Genomic DNA, 22,798 nt, shown 5'->3' on the forward strand with positions numbered 1-22,798 from the left:
AGAGGGCCCCCCAAAAACTAAAAACAGAACTACTGTATGATCCAGCAGTTCCACTTCTGGGTATTTATCCAAAGTAAATAAAAACACTGAATCAAAAAGATTTATGTATGCTTCTGTTCATTTCAAGAAGCAACATTTAGAACCTTATATGAAACAACTGACTGATTCGAAATTGGGAAAGGAGTATGACAAGGTTGTTTATTGTCACTCCATTTATTTCACTTATATGCAGAGCATATCATGCGAAATGCGGGGCTGGATGAGTTACAAGCTGGAATACAGACTGCTGGGAGAAATATTAACCTCAGATATGCAAATGATACCACTTTAAAGGCATAAAGAGAAGAGGAACTAAAGAACCCCTTGATCCCCTTGATGAGGGTGAAAAAGCTGGTTTAAGACTCAACATTCAAAAAAACTAAGATCACGGCATCCGGTCCCAACACTTCATGGCAAGTAGAAGGGGAAAAGGTGGAACCAGTGACAGATTTTCTCTTCCTCGGCTCCAAAATCACTGGATGGTGACTATAGTCATGAAATTAAAAGACGACTGCTTCTTAGAAGAAAAACTATGACAAACCTAAACAGTGTATTAAAAAGCAAAGACATCACTTTGATGACAAAGTTGCATATAATCAAGACTATGGTCTTTCCAGGAGTCATGTACAGATGTGACAGCTGGACCATAAAGAAGGCAGAGCACTGAAGAACCAATGCTTTCAAACTGTGGAGCTGAAGAAGACTCTTCAGAGTCCACTGGACAGCAAGGAGATCAAACCAGTCAATCTTAAAGGAAATCAACCCTGAATACTCATTGGAAGGACTGATGCTGAAGCTGAAGCTCCAATACTTTGGCCACCTGATGTGAACAGCCAACTCATCAGAAGACTGCTGCTAGGAAAGACTGAGGGCAGGAGGAGAAGCGGGAGACGCAACCTGGCCGCTGAACAATAAAGTTCACTGCAGCACTGTTTGTAACAGCCAAGATACAGAAACACTCTGAGTGCCACTAATAACGAGTGGATAAAGAAGATGTGACGTATGTGTATAGATGTGTATGGATATTCAGTTCAGTTCAGTTCAGTTCAGGCGGTCAGTCGTGTCTGACTCTTTGAGACACCATGGATTGCAGCACGCCAGGCCTCCCTGTCCATCACCAACTCCTGGAGTCTACCCAAACTCATGTCCATTGAGTCGGTGATACCATCCAACCATCTCATCCTCTGTCATCCCCTTCTCCTCTTGCCTTCAACCTTTCCCAGAATCAGGGTCTTTTCAAATGAGTTAGTTCTTCGCATCAGGTGGCCGAAGTATTGGAGTTTCAGCTTCAACATCAGTCCTTCCAATGAACACCCAGGACTGCTCTCCTTTAGGATGAACTGGTTGGATCTCCTTGCAGTCCCAGGGACTCTCAAGAGTCTTCTCCAACACCACAGTTTAAAAGCATTATTACTCAGTCATTAAAAAGAAATCTTACCATTGTGGCAACATGGATGGACCAGGAAGGTATTGTAAAAATGAAATAACTAGAAAAACAAATACCTTATGATTTTATTTATATGCAGAATCTAAAAAACGAAAAAGTGACTCAGATATAAATAGCAAATGAATGGTTGCCAAGAGGAAGGGTCGGTGCAGATAGACAAATATGTGCAAAGGATTAAGAGCACAAATTTCCATGTATAAAATAAGTCATGGGAGTGTACTACATACAGAGGGAATACAGTCAAAAACATGTAATAGTTTTATATAGTGACATATGATAACCGGACTTATTATAGTGATTGTTTCATAATGTGTACAAAATACTAAACTACTATGCTGTATACCTGAAATTAATGTTACACTAATTATAACTCAATAAAAAAAAAACTGTTGAAGCTTGTTTTATGGCTAGCATATTTCCTCTTCTAATAAATGAACTATGTACCCTTGAAAGGAATATGCATTCTGCTATTGCCAGGAGCAGTACTGAAACAAGAGGGAAGCAGGCAGGGCACAATCTTTAAAAAGAATGACACAGCCACACGACGTGACAGAAACTGGTCAGAACCAACTAGATCCACGCTGGTGGAAGATCTGATTTCCAGGGCATCTTGAGCCTCATTATTTGCTTACTGTAATGCATTAGCTACATAACACACCTGAGCTTCCCACTGAACCTGAGATTCAGTGCTGAAGAAACAGCATGCAATGTAGGAGACCTGGGTTTGATCCCCGGGTCAGGAAGTTGCCTGGAAAAGGAAATGGCAGCCCACTCCAGTATTCTTGCCTGGAGAATCCCATCTTCCCAGTCTATTACTATCTGGCAGTTCGCCTGCATGAACTCTGCACCCCAATCTTCAGTATGTTTCTCCTACTGCTCTGCAGGAAGGCACAGCCTTGGGCGTGCCCCAAGTAACACTGAAATGACAGCAGTATCAATCACCCCATCCTTTCAAAAACCACACCCAGCTGTGAGCTTCTCTAACTGCCAACACATGGCTCTATCATTTTCAACAGTGCCCTCTGTCATCAATTCCTTTAGAAACTAATTCAATTCAAACTGTGGCTATTCTGAAGGAAGAGTTTCTGTGGTAAGCACTTGAGGCTATCTCTTCTACTGTCCTTGATTTTCTCTCCCCTGTTGCCTTTGGGTTTCCCAAGAGAGTCCTCCTTAATTGGTCTGAGCTTTATAGTTAAATTTTGAACCTTTGTTATTATATAGGAGCCCTGGTGATGTGGCAGTTAAGTCTGGGGTTGGGTAGAAGCCAGTCTCTAATCCTGTGATCTGGTCTCAGTGGGTTAGTGGTTTGGGCCTCTTGGCTGCACCCTTCAGCGCTCTGCAACTCACCCCTCCTGAGCCGAAACAAAAAGTAGAGGCAGAGCTTCCCTTCCGCCACCCGGTTAGGCCCTGGCAACCCATTTTGATTAAGTATAAATAGACTTCCTTAAGGGCAGATCTTTGCTAATGAGAAAAGAAGGCTCTGAGCATATTTCAAACTAGTTACATCCCTGTTCAACCCTGATACCCTGCCCTTCGATCACAAGCGGATTTTCTGTCAATCTTGGCCCTGAGATCCCTGGTAGCAAAGGGCCCTTTCTAAGCAAGCAGGGCCTGAGGGAGTGTTTATCTAACAAGCTAGTCTCTGCTCTGTCTCCAGCAATTTGCCAACCACCCTTTATGTACTCCGGCCAGGTACTGCTGAGGCAGTGGTTTCTAGACCTGGTAAGCTGTTATTTCTCGTATTCATCTGCTTCTCCAACTTTCAGAAATGCAGTATGCCCTGTGTTTTCAATTCTTTGAAAGATCTAAAAAAGAGTTGTTGATTTTGAGTTTTTTCAGGTTTTTTTTTTCTTCTTCTGAGAATAGGAGTAACAAGTTGCAAAATCTTTACCTGCTGGACTGGGAAATAGAACTGTCCCCTTCCCTTTTCATTTTACTAATGATGTTTTTTGATAAGCAATAATTTTAATGAAGTCTAATTTACAGAATCCAAATAATTTCCAATCCAGTACTCAACATTTTAAAAGTATGAACTTGAACTGGGTAATTTAGGGTTAACCATATACAGAAAGAAATGAGGAAGTATATTTATCACATGGAACAAAACTTTTTTACACATAGCTCTACTTTTGAAAGAAGAGGTTAAGTGAGAAGCTTGTGTTTTAGAATCTGAAGGACCCAAGCTTAAGGTTCCACTTCATATTTATCGAACTTATTAACCTTGGCCCAGTTAGCTTCTCTGGCATTTCTTATTCCTTATCCACAAAACAATGCTAAGGACATCCAAGTTGCAGGGTTATCAGGTACAGACAAAATGCATTAAAATCTGTGAGTGATTTTCTTCCTTGCCTTAATCTCCTTCGAAAGGACTTAGGCCAGCCCGCCGCGGCTCCCCGGACTGTTGTAGTCAGTGACCCCGCCCTGTGGCAGGCCACTATCAACCCATACCTCCATTGGAGACTCCTGGACACTGATAGGCAAGTCTGGCTCAGTCCCTTGTGGGGCCACAAAAAAACATCTATCTCTGTTTCATCCACTACGCTAAAGCCTTTGACTGTGCAGATCATAACAAACTGTGGACAACTCTTCAAGAGATGGGAATACCTGACTATCTTACCTGTCTACTGAGAAACCTACATGTGGGTCAAAAAGCAGTTAGAACTCTACATGCAACAACTAACCGGCTCAGGACTAAGAAAGGAGTAAGACAAGGCTGTCTGCTGTCACCCTGTTTATTTAACTTACACATTGAGCACATCATGAGAAACGCCAGAATGGGTGAGTGACAAGATGGAATCAAGATTAGTGGGAGAAACACCAACAACCTCAGATATGCAGATGATACCCTTTAATGGCAGAAAGGAAAGAGAAACTAAACTACCTCTTGGTGAGGGTGAAGGAAAGTGAAAAAGCTGACTTAAAACTAAATATTAAAAAAAGATCACAGCCTCCGGCCCCATCACTTCATGGAAAATACAAGGGGAAAAGGTGGAAACAGTGACAGATTTCCTCTTCTGGGGCTCTAAAGTCACTGCAGATGGTTACTGCAGCCATGAAATCAGATGATTGCTTCTTGGCAGGAAAGCTATGACAAACCTAGACAGTGTGTTGAAAAACAAAGACATCGCTTTGCCAACAAAGGTTTGTATAGTCAAGGTTATGGTCTTTGCAGTGGTCATGTATGGTTGTGAGTGCCAGACCGTAAAGAAGGCAGAGTGCTAAAGAATTGATGCCTTGGAACTGTGGTGCTGGAGAAAACTCTTGTGAGTCCCTTGGACCGTAAGAAGATCAAACCAGTCAATCTTAAAGTAAATCAACCCTGAATACTCATTGAATACACTGATGCTGAAGCTCCAATATTTTGGTCACCTGATGTGAAGAGCTGACTCACTGGAAAAGACCCTGATGTTGGGAAAGACTGAAGGCAGGAGAAGGGGGCAACATAGGACGAGACAGCTGGACGGCATCACTGATGCAATGGACATGAACTTGAGCCAACCCCAGGAGATGGTGAGGGACAGTGGGACCTGGTGTGCTGTGGTCCTTGGAGTCACAGAGTCGGACATGACTGAGCAACTGAACAACAGCATGTGGAATGTATAAGATCCTTCAAAATCTGAATCCCAATTTCTCTTCTAAGCAGTATCATCTTAAAATCTTACCCCCTTGCTTCTGTCCTCAGTGAAGATAACTGAAAAAAAGAAAAATCAGGGGCTTCTTTGGTGGCTCAGTGGTAAAGAATCCACCTGCCAATGCAGGAGATGTGGGTTTGATCCCTGATCCAGGAAGACCCCACAAGTCACAGAACAACTGGGCCCAAGCACCAAAACTACTGAGCCTGTGCTCCAAAGCCTGTGAGCTGCAACGACTGAGCCCACGTGCCCTAGCGCCTGGGCTCCTCAACAAGAGAAGCCACCACGATGAGAAGCCCCAACTCTCTGCAACTAGGGAAAAGTCTGCACAGCAACCAAGACCCAGCACAGCCAAACATAAATAAAGATCAAACCACATATCCCATCATTTGAACTTGCCACATCCTTTCTTACGATGAGGCCTCTGCAAATGTTTGGTACCTTTACCCCAAATTCTCTGACTGAACCTTCCAGAAACACGTTCCTCTTACTTTCTCCCTCTTCATTGAGGAAATTTCTATTCATCCTTTAAAAACCACCTCAGATAAGGCAAAGGCCGACACAATACTGTAAAGCAATTATCCTCCAATTAAAACAAAACAAAAAAACCACCTTAAATATCATGAAGACATTAAAATTTTCCCTGGTAAAATTACATCATTGGTACTGCCAAAGTAATTTGTCAAAAACTCTTCCAAAATCTTTATTTTATAATAAAAAATATATATATACACACACACTAAAGAATTTTGAAAATACAGAAAAATTTAATTATTTTAACCCATATCATCTGAAAAGAATTTCTGATTTTGATATTTACATAATAGGTAAAGTTAATAAAAAATGTTTAATTCTCTTCCGTAAATCAGAAAAGCATTAAAATTGAAGATACACATTTACCATTATGAAAATAAACAATCATAACTGCTTTTTCTGAAACACTTAACTCACCAATCTTCTTATGTTTTGTAATTAATTTTTATGTGCTCACTTTTAGGCAATGACCATGTCTCAAGCTGTTTTGTACTTTCCTCTAACCATAACACAAGTTGAATTACACAGAAGAATTTAAAGATATTGAGATAAAATATGAAATGACCTTTGGCTTTCTTTTATGAACTTTAAAGAGGTGTAATTTATATATAAAATGCAACATCCCAATTTTAAATGAACAAGTCAATGAGTTGTGACAAATGTATTGAGTTGTATAACGTCCATCAAAATCACTATATAGCAATTTGCATCACCTGAAAATGTCACCTTAGCATCCCTTTGCAGTCAATTTCCTCTCACTTTTAATCCCTGGCAACCAAGCGGTCTGTTGTCTCTATAATACGTGCCTTCTAGAATCTCATACAGAGAAACAGTACGTCACCTTTTGTGCCAGGCCGCTTACACCTGACGTCAGGTTTTGAAGGCAGGATCACCCATGTTGTTTGGTGTGTAAATAGTTCACTTCTGCTGCTGCTAAACAGTATCTCACTGCACAGATGTAATCTGCCTGTGGAGTCACCAACTGATGGACGTTTGAAATTCTGTTTTGTGCTATTATGAATAATATAGCTATGAACACAGTGTGCACATCTTTATACAAACTTACGTTTTCATTTCTCTTGGGCAAATATCTAGGAACAGAATTGCCAGATTATCCAGTAAATCTCAATTTAATCTTTAAGAAATGCCAGTTTTCCTAAGTTGGTCTATTACTTTGCATTCCCACCAGCAATATATGAGATTTCTAGGTGCTCTGCTTCCTTGCCATCACTTGGTACTATCATTTTTAAAGTTTTTAAATATTTATTTATTTGGCTGCATCAGGTCTCAGTTGCAGCATGGGCATGTGGGATCTAGTTTGCTGAGCAGGTATCAAACTCAAGTCTGCTGCACTGGAAACATGAAGTCCTATCCCCTGGACAACCAAGGAAGTTCCACTGTTGTTCTTCTTAATTGGAATTATTCCAGTGGGTGAATGAAAATAGTTCACTGTGGTTTTAACTTGCATTTCACTGATGACTGAGCATCTTTTTGTATTTATCTGTCATTTGTATAACTCCTTTGGTGGAAATATCTACTATTCACAAATTTTGCCTATTCTTTTAGATTAAGTTAAAAATTTAAAGGACCTAAGAGTCCTTTATGTTTTTTGGATAAGTCCGTTATCAACTATATACTTTATGAAAGACTGAGTTTTGCCTTTTCATTTTGTTTACAGTGTCCTCCGGAGAACAAAAATATTTAATTTTGAAGAGGTTCACTGCATCAACTTTTTATTTTATATTTAATTTTTTCCAAGATAGTGACCTACCAGGGAAATTTATGTTTCTTTTCTCAAATATAATTGTGGTGATTTTCTAAAATAATAGCTTCTGTCAGTTATCATATTTCTATTAAGTGTTATATAAGTGACTAATTACAAAAATCTATTAATAATAGTCACAGATATTGAAAAGCTTGGCCATCTCATTTAGGAGATATATAAATAAACATTGATGCAATATATTTCTTTTGTATTTATTTCTTCCTTAGAAAGGGCTTGGGCGTAGGGAAGCCCTAAGCTTTCCCTGGTGGCTCAGACAGTAAAAAATCTGCCTGAAATGTAGGAGACCCAGGTTGGATCCCTGGGAGGGGAAGATTCTCTGGAGAAGGAAATGGCAACCAACTCCAATATTCTTGCCCGGATAATCCCATGGACAGAGGAGCCTGGGGGGCTACAGTCCACTGGCTTGCAAAGAGTTGGACACAACTGAACAACTAACTTTCTTTCTTTCTTCCCTTAGTGAAAATCATTGTGTTTATTTTTAAAAAACCTAAGATATTTATATGACATATGCACAAAAATCAATGTGGTTTCTACAACTTTCACACTATCCCCTTAAGGGCAGTGGTAGACGCTACTTCTCTTTCTACCTCACTCTGGGATACAAACGTGATGGCTGGTGCGTCACTGGACAGCTAGGACAAGGAGAACACGCTAAGGGCAGTAGAGCAGTGACACAAGAGAAGCATGAGCTTCAAACCACATGGCGTCATCACACCAATCTAGACCATGCCAGTGCTGCAACTAACAAACTAGCACCCACCAAACGCATTTAAATGAAGTACTGTACTCAATACTTTGTACAATGCTCCAGTATTTTGGCCACCTGATGTGAAGAACCAACTCACTGGAAAAGACCCTGATGCTGCAAAATACTGAAGGCCAAAGCAGAAAGGGGCGGCAGAGGATGAGACAGTTGGATAGCATCATCGACTCAATGGACACGAGTTTGATCAAACTCGGGGAGACAGTGAAAGACAGGGAAGCCTGGCACGATGCAGTTCATGGGATCACGAAGAGTCAGACATGACTTAGCAACTAAACAACAACTGTATCCAAAGCAACTGGCAAGGCGCAAGACACACAGTAAACATGATGATACTAGCTATAATACTACAGTACAAATTTAGAGATTGTCTAAGAGGAAAAACTTGGAAAGTAGTATTTTCTTTAAGCTAAGAAATTTTTGAAAAAAATAATTCAACTATTTTTGTACCTTCTAGTAGATTTGAAGTAAGTGGGATAAAGTTGTATGATAACATTAAATAGTTCAACAAAAATATGAACTATATTTGGTAATATAATAGTAAAAGTGAAAGTATTGACAGAAGTTCTTACCATGGAAAGGTATTCATTCGTACTCTGTTCTTATAAATCAGAATTCCTCCTGACATCACCCCAATCATAATTTCATTGTTACTTTGATCCTTCAAAAAACAAACAAACAAACAAAAATGGGAATTCTAAGAAAATGAGTTTTAACTGATAAAGATATAATTTTTAAATATGATTAGTTCTTTTACACAATGTGACATTATATCAAAAGCAGCAGGTGACTGCAATATTTATAAACCCATTTGGCAACTATTACATCATAAAAATAAGACATACTTCAAATCAAATTTAAATGTTACATTATTAAAATTCATTAATATAAAGCAAAAATAATCTTCAGATTTTCCATAGTTTATAACTGGAATTGACTCCTTGGGATAGAAAATCAAAGACTACATCTCATAGAATGTTAAGTTAGTATCCATCTTTCCATTTCTAAAACTATTGTAATCCAATCACTGTGTAAATATGGTGTTAAGATTGCAAAAGTGAATAAAACCTGGAGTTCAGAGCATGGTGAAAGGCGATTTGTAATAAAACAGTATTTCCAATATAAGGAGAAATTCTTTAACTAACATAATATAATAAAAACATCACAGGAAAACAGCGGGGAACAGCTATTGGAGAGTGTGGAAGAAAATTTGAATTGTGCTTTGATGAGTGAGTTTTCATGCTGATTCAACTTGAACAACTGACTTGCAACTATTAACAAAGTAAGTAGAATTAAAACTTTCCTCAGTTGCTAAAAAGTCTTGAAATAGTTTTGCTTAACTTGAGACCCACTCTAGTATTCTTGCCTGGGAAATTCCAAGCACAAAGGAACCTGGCAGGCTATAGTCTATGGGGACACAAAGAGTCAGACATAACTGAGCATGCATGCAAGACTGCTTAACTTGAGACATACTATAGGCAAGCTAATATAGTAATAATGCTTTTATCCCTAGCATTCATGTGATCAGAAGACAGAACTAACTGAAGAAAATATAATCAAGATTTTGTTAACTGTCTCCCTAGGAAAAAACCTCTAAAATACAGTTTCAATAATTTCTAGAGTAAAAACCTGTCTCCCATCAGGTCACTCTCATGTGTTTTGTATACCGAAATTTATATGTTTTATTAATACTGTTCTCATCTCTTCTTAATGTCTCTCTGATGGATCATATCAAACCTAACCAAAGTCTAGATCAAGTCCAACTTCTCTGTGAAAACTTCATTAGACCTATAGAACGTACTGAATTATACCATGAATATGTGATCAGCAAAGTCCAGACTGTGGGAAACTAAAGGCGAAATGGCCCAGTTCTTTAACAAAAAAATTCTATACAGTAAGGGAAGAAGGCATTAAAAGACATTTAAAGTTATTCAGTTAAAAACATAAAGGAAAATAAATTATAGTATCTAGAAAGGCACACTGGGTGATAAAACCACAAAAAAAATGTATACCGTAGGCAGGAGCTAGGACAGGGTGTAAAGGTTTCTGGAATGGCTGGCAGAAGTCTAACGAAGACCTGGGTAGTATTTACAAAGATGTCATGAAATCAGATTGATTATATTCTTTGCATCCAAAGATGGAGAAGTTCTGTACAGTTAGCAAAAATAAGACCAGGAGCTGACTATGGCTCAGATCATGAACTCCTTATTGCCAAATTAAGACTTAAATTGAAGAAAGTAGGGAAAACCACTAAACCACTGAGGTATGAACTAAATCAAATCCCTTATGATTATACCTCCTGCATTGCTTCCGTGGTGACTCACACAGTAAAGCGTCTGCCGGCAACCCAGGTTCGATCCCTGGGTTGGGATGATCCCCAGGAGAAAGAAATGGTAACCCACTCTTGCCTGGAAAATTCCATGGACTGAGGAGTCTGCCAGGCTACAGTCCATGGGGTCACAAAGAGTCGGACACAACTGAGTGACTTCACTATCACTTTTACTTATGATTATACAGTGAGAGTGAGAAATAGATTTAAGGGACTAGATCTGATAGAGTGCCCAATGAACTATGGACGGAGGTTCATCACATTGTACAGGAGACAGGGATCAAAACCATCCACAAGAAAAAGAAACACAAAAAAGCAAAATGGCTGTCTGAGGAGGCCTTACAAATAGCTGTGAAAAGAAGAGAAGTGAAAAGCAAAGGAAAAAAGGAAAGATATGCCCATTTGAATGTACAGTTCCAAAGAGAGCAAGGAGAGATAAGAAAGCCTTCCTCAAAAAAAAAAAAAAAAAAAAAAGAAAGAAAGAAAGCCTTCCTCAGTGACCAAGGCAAAGAAATAGAAGAAACAATAGAATGGGAAAGACTACAGAGCTCCTCAAGAAAATTAGCGATACCAAGGGAACATATCATGCAAAGATGGCCAAGAAAAAGGACAGAAATGGTATGGAACTAACAGAAACAGAAGATATTAAGAAGAGGAGGCAAGAATACACAAAAGAATTACACAAAAAAGATCTTCATGACCCAGATAACCACAATGGTGTGATCTCTCACCTAGTGCCAGACATTCTGGAATGCGAAGTCAAGTGGGCCTTAGGAAGCATCACTACAAACAAAGCTAGTGGAGGTGATAGAATTCCAGTTGAGCTATTTCAACTCCTAAAAGATGATGCTATGAAAGTGCTGCACTCAATATGCTAGAAAATTTGGAAAACTCAGCAGTGGCCACAGGACTGGAAAACGTCCGTTTTCATTCCAATCCCAAAGAAAGGCAATGCCAAAGAATGCTCAAACTACCGCACAACTGCACTCATCTCACATGCTAACAAAGTAATGCTCAAAATTCTACAAGCCAGGCTTCAACAGTATGTGAACCATGAACTTTCAGATGATCAAGCTGGATTTAGAAAAGGCAGGGGAACCAGAGATCAAATTGCCAACATCTGCTGGAACATAAAAAAAGTAGGAGAGTTCCAAAAAGACATCTGTTTCTGTTTATTGACTACAATAAAGCCTTTACTGTATGGGTCACAACAAACTGCAGAAAATTCTTCAAGAGATGAGAATACCAGACCACCTCCTTCGAGAGACTGGAATACCAGACCACCTGACCTGCCTCCTGAGAAATCTGTATGCAGGTCAAGAATCAACAGTTAGAACTGGACACGGAAAAACAGACAGGTCCCAAATCGTGTAAGGAGTACATCAAGGCTGCATATTGTCACCCTGCTTATTTAACTTCTATGCAGAGTACATCATGAGAAATGCCAGGCTGGATGAAGTACAAACTGGAACCAAGTTTGCCAGGAGAAATATCAGTAACCTCAGATATGAAGATGACACCACCCTTATGGTAGAAAGCGAAGAACTAAAGAGCCTCTTGATGAAAATGAAAGAGAAGAGTGAAAAAGTTGGCTTTAAACTCAACATTCAGAAAACTAACATCATGGCCTCCGGTCCATCACTTCATGGCAAATAGATGGGGAAACAGTGGAAACTGAGTGACTTTATTTTCTTGGGCTCCAAAAATCACTACAGATGGTGACTATAGCCATGAAATTAAAAGACGCTTGCTCCTTGGAAGCAAGTTATGACCAACCTAGACTGCATATTAAAAAGCAGACATTGCTTTGCAAACAAAGGTCCATCTGGTCAAAGCTATGGTTTTTCCAGTAGTCATGTATGGATGTGAGAGTTGGACTGCAAAGAAAGCTGAGTGCCAAAGAATTGATGCTTTTGAACTGTGGTGTTGGAGAAGACTCTTGAAAGTCCCTTGGACAGCACGGAGATCCAACCAGTCCATCCTAAAGGAGATCAGTCCTGGGTGTTCATTGGAAGAACTGATGCTGAAGCTGAAACTCCAATCCTTTAGCCACCTGATGTGAAAAACTGACTCTTTTGAAAAGACCCTGATGCTGGGAAAGATTGAAGGCAGGAGGAGAAGAGGATGGTAGATGATGAGATGGGTTGGATGGCATCACCAACTCAATGGACATGAGTTTGCGTAAACTCCAGGTGTTGGAAAGACAAGGAGGCCTGGAATTCTGCAGTCCATGGGGTCACAAAGAGTCAGACATGACTGAGCAACTGAACTGAACTGACCTGATAGCTCAACTGAACTGACCTGATAGCTCAACTGGAATTCCGTCACCTCCACTAGCTTTGTTTGTAGTGATGATTCCTAAGGCCCACTTGACTTTGCATTCCAAGATGTCTGGCTCTAGGTGAGTGATCACGCCTTAGTGATTATCTGGATCATGAAGATCTTTTTTGTAAAGTTCCTCTGTGTATTCTTGCTACCTCTTCTTAATATCTTCTGCTTCTGTTAGGTCCATACCATTTCTGTCCTTTATTGTATCCATCTTTGCATGAAATTTTCCCTTGGTATCTCTAGTTTTCTTGAAGAGATCTTTAGTCTTTCCCATTCTATTGTTTGCTTCTATTTCTTTGCACTGATTACTGAGGAAGGCTTTCTTATCTCTCCTTGCTCTTCTTTGGAAGTCTGCATTCAAACAGGCATATCTTTCCTTTCCCCCTTTGCCTTTCCCTTTTCTTTTTTTCTCAGCTATTTATAAGGCCTCCTCAGACAACCATTTGGCCTTTTTGCTTTTCTTTTTCTTGGGGATGGTCTTGATCACTGCCTCCTGTACAATGTCATGAACCTCCGTCCATAGTTCTTCAAGCACTCTGTCCATGAGATCTAATCCCCTGAATCTACTTGTCAGTTCCACTGTATAATCGTAAGGGATTTGATGTAGGTCATACCTGAATGGTCTAGTGGTTTTTCCCTACTTTCTTCAATTTAAGTCTGGAATTTGCAATAAGGAATTTATGATCTGAGCCACAGTTAGCTCCTGGTCTTGTTTTTGCTGAGTGTATGAAACTTCTTCATCTTTGGCTACAAAGAAGATAATAATCTGATTTTGGTATTGACCATCTGGTGATGTACATGTAGAGAGTCAGTTCTCCCACATTGCAGGCAGATTCTTTAGCAGCTGAGACACAAGGGAAGCTGAAGAATACTGGAGTGGGTAGTCTATCTCTTCTCCAGCAGACCTTTACAACCCAGGAATTGAACCGGGGTCTCCTGCATTGCAGGCAGATTCTTTACCAACTGAGCTATAAGGGAAGCCCCTCAACATCATTAGTCATTAGGAAAATACAAAGTAAAACCATGATGAGATAAAACACACTTATCAGAAAAGCTTAAAAACAAAACAAAATGGGCAGTACCATATGCTGAAAAGGATGTAAAACTATTGGAACTTGCAAATAAGCTGGTGGGGATGCAATGAGGTTCAGGTACTCTAGAAAACAATTTGGTAATTTTATATAAAGCTACGTATACACTTACTGCATGATCTAGAAAGACCTCTCTGGGATTTGCACTCTACATAAATGAGAATTTAAACCCACACAGCAACTATAAATGAATGTTTCCAGAAGGCCTATTAAAAATTACTGGAAGCAACCCAGATATCCTTCAATGGGTGAATTGGAGAAACAAACCATGGTACATCCACACAACAGAATACAATTCAGCAATAAAAGGCATAAACTATTGAAGCACAGTATCTCAGACCAATCCCAAATGCATTTCTCTAATTAAAATAAGTGAAGTGCAGTGAAGTGAAAGTCACTTAGCTGTGTCCAACTCTGCAACCCATGAACCATACATAGTCCATGGAATTCTCCAGGCCAGAATACTGGAGTGGGAAGCCTTTCCCTTCTCCAGGGGAGCTTCCCAGCCCAGGGATTGAACCCAGGTCTCCCACATTGCAGGCGGATTCTTTACCAACTGAGCCATCAGGGAAGTCCCTAAGTAAAGGAAACCAGTATCAAAAGGTTACATACTATACTATGATTCCATTTATAAGACATCCTGGAAAAGACAGACTATGGAGTCAGGGAATAGGCCACCTGTGGCCAGAAACTGTGGGTAAGAACAAGGCTGGACAACACAGGGGGAGCAGGAGTGAGGATTTTAGGGGCAAGGCAGGGGTGGTGGTGATAGAATTATTCTGTATTCTGTTTGTGGCAGTGGTTACAGGAATCTACACATGTTAAAATTCATACAACTGAACACCAAGAAAAAATGCATTCACTATGTTACTTTAAGAAACAAATATTCCCATGCTCCCTGCCCTCAAATCTTTTTTCCTTCCCTCTAATCCTGAAGTTGTCATTCACAATACTTTTCTACAGTTCTCTTATTCATATTATCCTCTAGGCATACCAAATGTCATCATGTTTTCAATCAAGCCATGTTCTCTCTTGATTTCAGGTCTTCCTTCATCCCGATAGCTCTATGATGGGAACTACTATCTTGGCTAAGTAATTCTTACTCATTTTTCTGGCTTCAGTAAATTACTCCTAAGAAGCCTTCCCTATGCTCTGCTCCCAAGTTGGATTAGAAGTTCCTGCTCTAGGATCCCACAGCATTCTGTACTTTCCCTTTCATATTCTCAAATATTTAACTGTTTGTACAGGCTCTAATTTTTTCCCCTCACTGTCTTGTGTGCTCCACGAGGGCAGGGATAACTGATGTTTGGTTCACTAAGTCATCCTCCGTGCCTACCATGTACAAGGCATGTAACAGATGCACCACAAAGAAGGTTCTAAGATGTCTCATATCTTGCAGATTGCTATAAATAACTTGGTTCCACTCTGATCTTTTTTCAGTCTATAGTCTAGAGGCAGAGAGAAAAGATCTTACCTTGGTTTTCAAAACAAAGTATTATTTTATATTCAATTAAATATTGTGATATTCAATTTAAACAAGTATTTTCTTTACGTGTCCTCTCCCCTCTTCCCTTTGTCCCTTTTTGTTTCTGATGCTGCAAATTTCTCTTCATGTTCATTTAATATCTGCACATTTTCTTAAGTTCTCCATATCCATATACAATAGAAACACCTTTTCCTAGCTCATGTTTTTTGGGTCTGTACAAAATACTTAATATTTAAATTCCTTTAATTTGGTACTCCACATTTATGGTTTTCTGAAAAAGAGTTTTACAATGTAATAATTTAAACAACAAAAAAAAAACCTTAAATCAATAAATAATAAAACAGTTAATTATGTATGAGATCCAGTCATATCACTTAAGTTAAAAAAGGAATGTCTAACATTCCTTGGTGGGCTCAGCGGTAAAGAATCTGCCTGTCAATGCAGGAGATGTAGGTTCAATCCCTGGGTCAGGAAGATCCCCTGGAGAAAAAACTGGCAACTCACTCCAGTATTCTTACCTGGGAAATCCCATGGACAGAGGAACCTGGTGGGTTTAGTCATTGGGGGGAGGGGGGTGGCAAAGAGTCGGACACAACCTAGAGACTGAAGAATAACAACAAACATTCTTTGTACTTCACTGACAGCAGCCAAAGAAAGCAGACAGAAGCCTAAACTACCTTCAGAAAACTGTTCAGGACTAAAGTGACTGACTTTAGTGGTCTTTTTACTGTTAACCACAGTCTAGTATACATATTGACAATTTCATTTGTTTTAAGCTGTATTATAATAAAAAAACAAAATCTAGTGACAACTTGTTACCTTTGGAGAATCATGTCCAAAAGTAATAGCCACAAAGAGAGAGGAAGGGTGAAGGGACAATTTAAAAGAACATAAAAAGTTCAAGAGGAACTTACTTAAATATTTTAAATCAAACCAGATAGGTTTTCAAGTCACAAATGCTCAGAATTACCAAATACAGTCACGTGAGTAAAGCAAATCATTTGATTTTTTTAAAGGAATGACTGACACAAGCTTTGCGAAATGTGAGAACTAATCAATCCTCCCCTCCAAGAAGACGGCCAAAAGAAGCCCGATAAAACCATGACACGGAGCAGAGCTGAGTCCTCAAACTACTGTCTGCCTGTGGGCCTCTGCATGTCTGTACACAAAAATAAACTCAGAGCGATTATCTAGGGAAAACTTAACTCCCTTCCAGGCTGGTATCCTTATGAGGCTTAGTAGTTGACCCAAGAAAACATAAAGCTGTTACCAATTCAACTGACGATTACCTATAATTCCACTTTTCATCAGGTATAGAGAACAGTGGTACTTCAGGTACTTCTAAAGGAATGTAACCTCTTGATAAAACAATCATAAAAAGGAAACTATTCCTTTTTACAAGAGGCACACAAATGAAGAACCACCACATACATGTATGCTGATAGTAGGAGGGTAACAGTCTTCTGGAAGCAGCAAATTGACACAGTGAAAAAGAAGTTAGGGTGTTACACAGGAAAAGCCAGTAATTATAAATTTTCATGTTAACAAAGGGATGGTGTAGGGGGAAAACCAAAATACGCAAATACAATTGATTCTGTGCTTTTTTTTTTTTTTTTTAATTAGTTGGAGGCCAATTACTTCACAACTTTTCAGTGGGTTTTGTCATACATTGACATGAATCAGCCATAGAGTTACACGTATTCCCCATCCCGATCCCCCCTCCCACCTCCCTCTCCACCCGACTCCTCTGGGTCCTCCCAGTGCACCAGGCCCGAGCACTCGTCTCATGCATCCCACCTGGGCTGGTGATCTGTTTCACTATAGATAATATACATGCTGTTCTTTTGAAACATCCCACCCTCACCTTCTCCCACAGAGTTCAAAAGTCTGTTCTGTACTTCTGTGTCTCTTTTTCTGTTTTGCATATAGGGTTATCATTACCATCTTTCTAAATTCCATATATATGTGTTAGTATGCTGTAATGTTATCTTTCTGGCTTACTTCACTCTGTATAATGGGCTCCAGTTTCATCCATCTCATTAGAACTGATTCAAACGAATTCTTTTTAACGGCTGAGTAATATTCCATGGTGTATATGTACCACAGCTTCCTTATCCATTCATCTGCTGATGGGCATCTAGGTTGCTTCCATGTCCTGGCTATTATAAACAGTGCTGCGATGAACATTGGGGTGCACGTGTCTCTTTCAGATCTGGTTTCCTCGGTGTGTATGCCCAGAAGTGGTATTGCTGGGTCATATGGCAGTTCTATTTCCAGTTTTTTAAGGAATCTCCACACTGTTTTCCATAGTGGCTGTACTAGTTTGCATTCCCACCAACAGTGTAAGAGGGTTCCCTTTTCTCCACACCCTCTCCAGCATTTATTGCTTGTAGACTTTTGGATAGCAGCCATCCTGACTGGCGTGTAATGGTACCTCGTTGTGGTTTTGATTTGCATTTCTCTGATAATGAGTGATGTGGAGCATCTTTTCATGTGTTTGTTAGCCATCTGTATGTCTTCTTTGGAGAAATGTCTGTTTAGTTCTTTGGCCCATTTTTTGATTGGGTCATTTATTTTTCTGGAATTGAGCTTCAGGAGTTGCTTGTATATTTTTGAGATTAATCCTTTGTCTGTTTCTTCATTTGCTATTATTTTCTCCCAATCTGAGGGCTGTCTTTTCACCTTACTTATAGTTTCCTTTGTAGTGCAGAAGCTTTTAAGTTTCATTAGGTCCCATCTGTGCTTTATAAATAAAAATTTATAATGATGTCACTAGATGAAAAGAATACAGTAATACAGGCCTTGGTGAGGTGAAATCATCTTTTATAATAATGATTTTCATAAAATTAAAAATACAAATAACTACTTTTCTTGTAACAATTTTTATTTTGCAAAAAAAAATTCTAAAGGCACTGTCTCTTATGGTCAGCAAAAATTATCCTCGTAACACACTACCTTGAAGAAAAATAATATGTAAAATTCATGATTCTTCTTGTCAGGTAATGAATCTTGAGTGACTGGGTTAGTAAAATTACTTATATTCAGAGGAAACTGTCAATGCAATGTTGGTGGCACTCACTATTCCATTTGTTGCCTAATTCTATCAGGGAATTAAAAACTTTTTTTTTTAACTGAATATTTATGCTTAAGTCAACAACATCAAAATATTTTCTTCACTTACCCTTGCATAGTGGAATTCAACTCCATAGAGTTCTAAGGTACGTGCTGTGTTCAGGTAACTAAATTCTGCTTCTGCAGGAGATAAACCTCTGTAAAAACATCACTAGGTTAAAAACTGTAACAATCACAAATATGACCAAGTTACATAAAGGTTATTTATTTGGAAAATTTTCAGCCTTCTAATTAAATCTTTTACAAAATACAAAATGTATGACTATTCCTCTTAGTTATGTACAGTAACAGCTACCTTTTCTGGAGGGTACATTTTCAGCAATGCTAACTAGTTTGTAGAATCTGTTCTTATTTTCCAGAAACATAAGAATGAGTCAAGTTTTTAAAGTTCCAAGCTATACTTATGGATGTTACAAAGTCACTCTCAGACTAAAACAAGTATCCTTCAAAATTTGGTCTACACTCCACATGTGCATTTTAATCACACAAGGTACTTCTGACATATGCAGTCTTTGGGGCGAGCTCCAGAGCAGGGTTTCTCAGGGTATGGTGCCCAGACAGAGGCCGACTCATAAGAAGGACAAAAATTAAGAGGGTCACAGCCTTTTGTAGCACTTTGGCAGAGTTATTTTACATCTGTTGCATCTAATGACAACAAAAAGTAACTGTAATTTTTAAAGCCTTTGTTTATTTCTCCATTTTGTTTTTTGAGTAATTCATTTTTACTATATTTTTCAGAAGTATTGTTCCATGAGAGACTGGGGGAAAAATTAGTCTTTCATCACAGATAGTTTCAGAAGCACTGTTCTATAGAACCCAGTATTACAATAAAAGGGGCTCAAATTGTTTATATTTTAACACATATTCCAGTGATTCTTATGAACACAAGTGCGAGAACTACTACTGTAAATGCAAAACCTTTAAAAAGGTTCTATTATATACAGTTCTAACAGCCTTGGTTATCTGACATCATGCTCTAGCAGAGCAAAAGCAGCAAAAAAAACGCAAAGATAACCATTCATTAATGATACCAGAAAAGGGAGTAAGCAGCTTGCCAATGTGTGAACATAAAACAGGATTCCTCAAAAAAAAAAAAAAACAAAGCAGATATACTTCAGTTTTCTATAAAATTCAATTAAGTTAAATAAATACTCTACTCTCCCCCGAAGCCCCATAGTTAAACTGGTTGATTCTATTTTTTTTTCCTTTAAAAATCTGCAGAATCATTTCTTAAAGGCAAACAGAAATATATAACCAACACTGTAAAATCTATAAACATTCTCCTGACAAGCAGCTTATCACTATTGGTAAATTTTTTAAAAATCTGATTTATCTTCAAACCCTTGGTTCTGATATGCTATGTGTAGAACTTTTATAATAGATGGCATTTACTTTTAGAACAAAACAATCCCCACACCTCAGGAAGCCAGTCTATTAAAATTTCCAGTCATTAGTCTTATTTTAGATTAGGGGTCAGCAAACCTTTACTGGAAAGAGCTGGATAGCTAACACTTCAGGCTTTCAGACCATAGAGGTCTCTGTTGCAACAACTCAGCTCTGCTGTTACAATGTGTAGAACAATGAGGGAATCTGTGTTCCAATGTTCATTTATGGACATGGAAAGTGAAATTTCTCAAGCTTTCATGTGCCACGAAATGTTATTCTTCTTTGATTTTCTTCAACCATTTCAAACGTACAAACCACTTTTATTAACCTGTAGGCCATACAAAAGGTGGCAGGGGGCCATAGTTTGCCAACCTGTTTTTGACACATGGGCCATTACTCAATGAAAGGAAAGTTTCCTTTTACTAAGAGCTCACAGACTCGATGGGCATGAGTTTGAGTAAACTCCGGGAGCTGGTGATGGACAGGGAGGCCTGGCAAGCTGCGATTCATGGGGTCGCGAAGAGTCGGACACGAATGAGCGACTGAACTGAACTGAACTGAATATTTCTTCAGTGCTTACTATGTGCCAAGCACTATTCTGAGTACTTTGTATATATAAACTCATTTGATCCTTAAAATAACACCAAAGGTAGATAGCTTTATCATCCCCAATTTACATATAAGGAAGCAGAGAAACAGAGTGATTGGGCCAAGGTTATAAGATACAAGCTGCCTCATTACAATTTCAAACCAGACTGAATGAGTCTGGTTCAGACTCTTAGAATCTAGTCTTTCAATCAATATGTAACACTGCAAAATATTCCATGAGTATTTTGAAAAGTGTGGTAAAGCAAAACTGAACTCTGAACCAATAAACAATAAAACTTTCTATTCAAAGCAATACATTCTCTTCTTGAAAACTCATGTCACAGAAAATTAGACTCACAAAATATCAAAGCTGAATATTGTTATGAACAAAAAAAGTTAACTATTTCAAAAGAATGTTTTTTATTAATTTAAAATTCCATGGACAGAGGAGCCTGGTGGGCTACAGTCCATGGGATCGCAAAGAGTTGGACACAACTGACTAACACACACAGAGTCATTACCAAACAGAATGGATTCCTTTCACACAGCTAAAAACTAGGAAAGAATGCTAAGTAAATTGATCTGCATATTATGAGTACATTATTAATATTCTAAAATTCCTTTTTAAAGAAATGGCTACTTTGTAGAACAGCAAGTGCTATGTCTGTTTACATATAGCTTAATGTTTCTTAACAGACATGAAAATAAGCCTCATATATTCTATGAAATGGGCTTCACTGACAGCTCAGCAGGTAAAGAATCTGCCTGCAATGCAGGAGACACAGGAGAGGGGGGTTCGATCCCTGGGTCAGAAAGATCCCCTGGAGAAGGAAATGGCAATCTACCCTAGTATTCCTGCTGGGATAATCCCACAGACAGAGCAGCCTGGCAGGCTATAGTCCATAGGGTTACAAAAAGTCAGATATGACTGAGCATGCCTGCATTCTATGAAATAAGTGATATTTTTTAGTATAAATTACCTACATTTCTTTATACTAATCATACTATTTTATATAATAGCAACTGTTCTATATAAAGTAAATAAAACCACCACATTAGAAATAATTTAAAACATTTCTCTAGAAGAGATACCATCAAGAAGTTTACTAAGTAAGCAGAAAAGTAAATAAATTCTTACATATGTTGCTGATGTAATTTTGCAATTTCTTTTTCAAAATCTTGAGGTTGATTAGGAATGAAAGAATAATCTGAGAGGTAGCCTGACAAGTTTTCTGATTGATTGTAGTCTCCAAATTCAGCTAATACATGGAAAAAATTTTAACACTTTATAAACAAACATTTAAGTTTTATAGCCAAATCAACAATGTTATGAATTCTATTATATTTCTGGATGTAAAGTATCTGTTTCTACTGTTACCATTTAAGCAAGTTATGACACATTTAACATTTTTCTAGGTCTTAAACAACTTCAGAAAAAGTCTTTCCAGGAACCAAAGTAATTGCTAATTGGATGTTTTATTATGTTTTCTGTGCACTTTTTTCTGTATGGTAACATATGCCTCAATAACTCATACATTAAAAGTAATGGTCTAGCAACAGAAACCATCCAATCATATGCTATTTGGCCAAAATCTGCGCTGATACTTACACTGAACAGCAAATGAAGCCAAAAGAGCAGCAGTATTATAAGGACAGGGCAATCTAATAAAATAAAACAGTAAATAACCCAAGGTTAAACACAATAATTTTTTTTGTTTTGTTTTGTTTTTTTCTTCTTTTTTTTTTTAAATTTTATTTTATTAGTTGGAGGCCAATTACTTCACAACATTTCAGTGGGTTTTGTCATACATTGACACGAATCAGCCATAGAGTTACACGTATTCCCCATCCCGATCCCCCCTCCCACCTCCCTCTCCACCCGACTCCTCTGGGTCCTCCCAGTGCACCAGGCCTGAGCACTCGTCTCATGCATCTCACCTGGGCTAGTGATCTGTTTCACCATAGATAATATACATGCTTAAACACAATAATTTTAAATGCACTATAATTTAAATTATATTATTCACACTTGAAGTTTCCAGGTGACTTACATCTTTAGCTATTAAGTAATGAACTTATCTGATGAAAAGAATTCAAGCTACATAGAGCCATCTTTCAGCAGATAATCTGTCTGCAATGATCACAAATTACAAAATGCAGAGTTAAAAGTATTTTTAAAGCCCATTACTAAAAATTTAAAATAGCCCACCTTCCAGTAAGAATGTCTTGTTTGATTTGCAAAAAATACTGGTACCTT

The 22,798-nt window shown here is 38.5% G+C and overlaps 1 protein-coding gene across 2 annotated transcripts in view; it reads right to left on the reverse strand.

Annotated features, from left to right (window-relative positions):
• Positions 1 to 22,798, reverse strand: part of PTPN4 (protein tyrosine phosphatase non-receptor type 4) — a 189,493-nt gene that overhangs the window by 79,948 nt on the left and 86,747 nt on the right. For both annotated transcript variants that reach the window (XM_065931385.1, XM_065931386.1), the window contains exons 6-10: positions 22,751 to 22,795; positions 22,151 to 22,203; positions 21,680 to 21,800; positions 18,617 to 18,704; positions 8,774 to 8,862 (exon numbers count right to left, since the gene is read on the reverse strand). In XM_065931385.1, coding sequence (XP_065787457.1) covers positions 8,774 to 8,862; positions 18,617 to 18,704; positions 21,680 to 21,800; positions 22,151 to 22,203; positions 22,751 to 22,795 — 396 coding nt within the window. The remainder of the gene's footprint in view (positions 1 to 8,773; positions 8,863 to 18,616; positions 18,705 to 21,679; positions 21,801 to 22,150; positions 22,204 to 22,750; positions 22,796 to 22,798) is intronic.

This window comes from Muntiacus reevesi, chromosome 3 (assembly GCF_963930625.1).
Source record: "Muntiacus reevesi chromosome 3, mMunRee1.1, whole genome shotgun sequence".
NCBI lineage: Eukaryota > Metazoa > Chordata > Mammalia > Artiodactyla > Cervidae > Muntiacus > Muntiacus reevesi.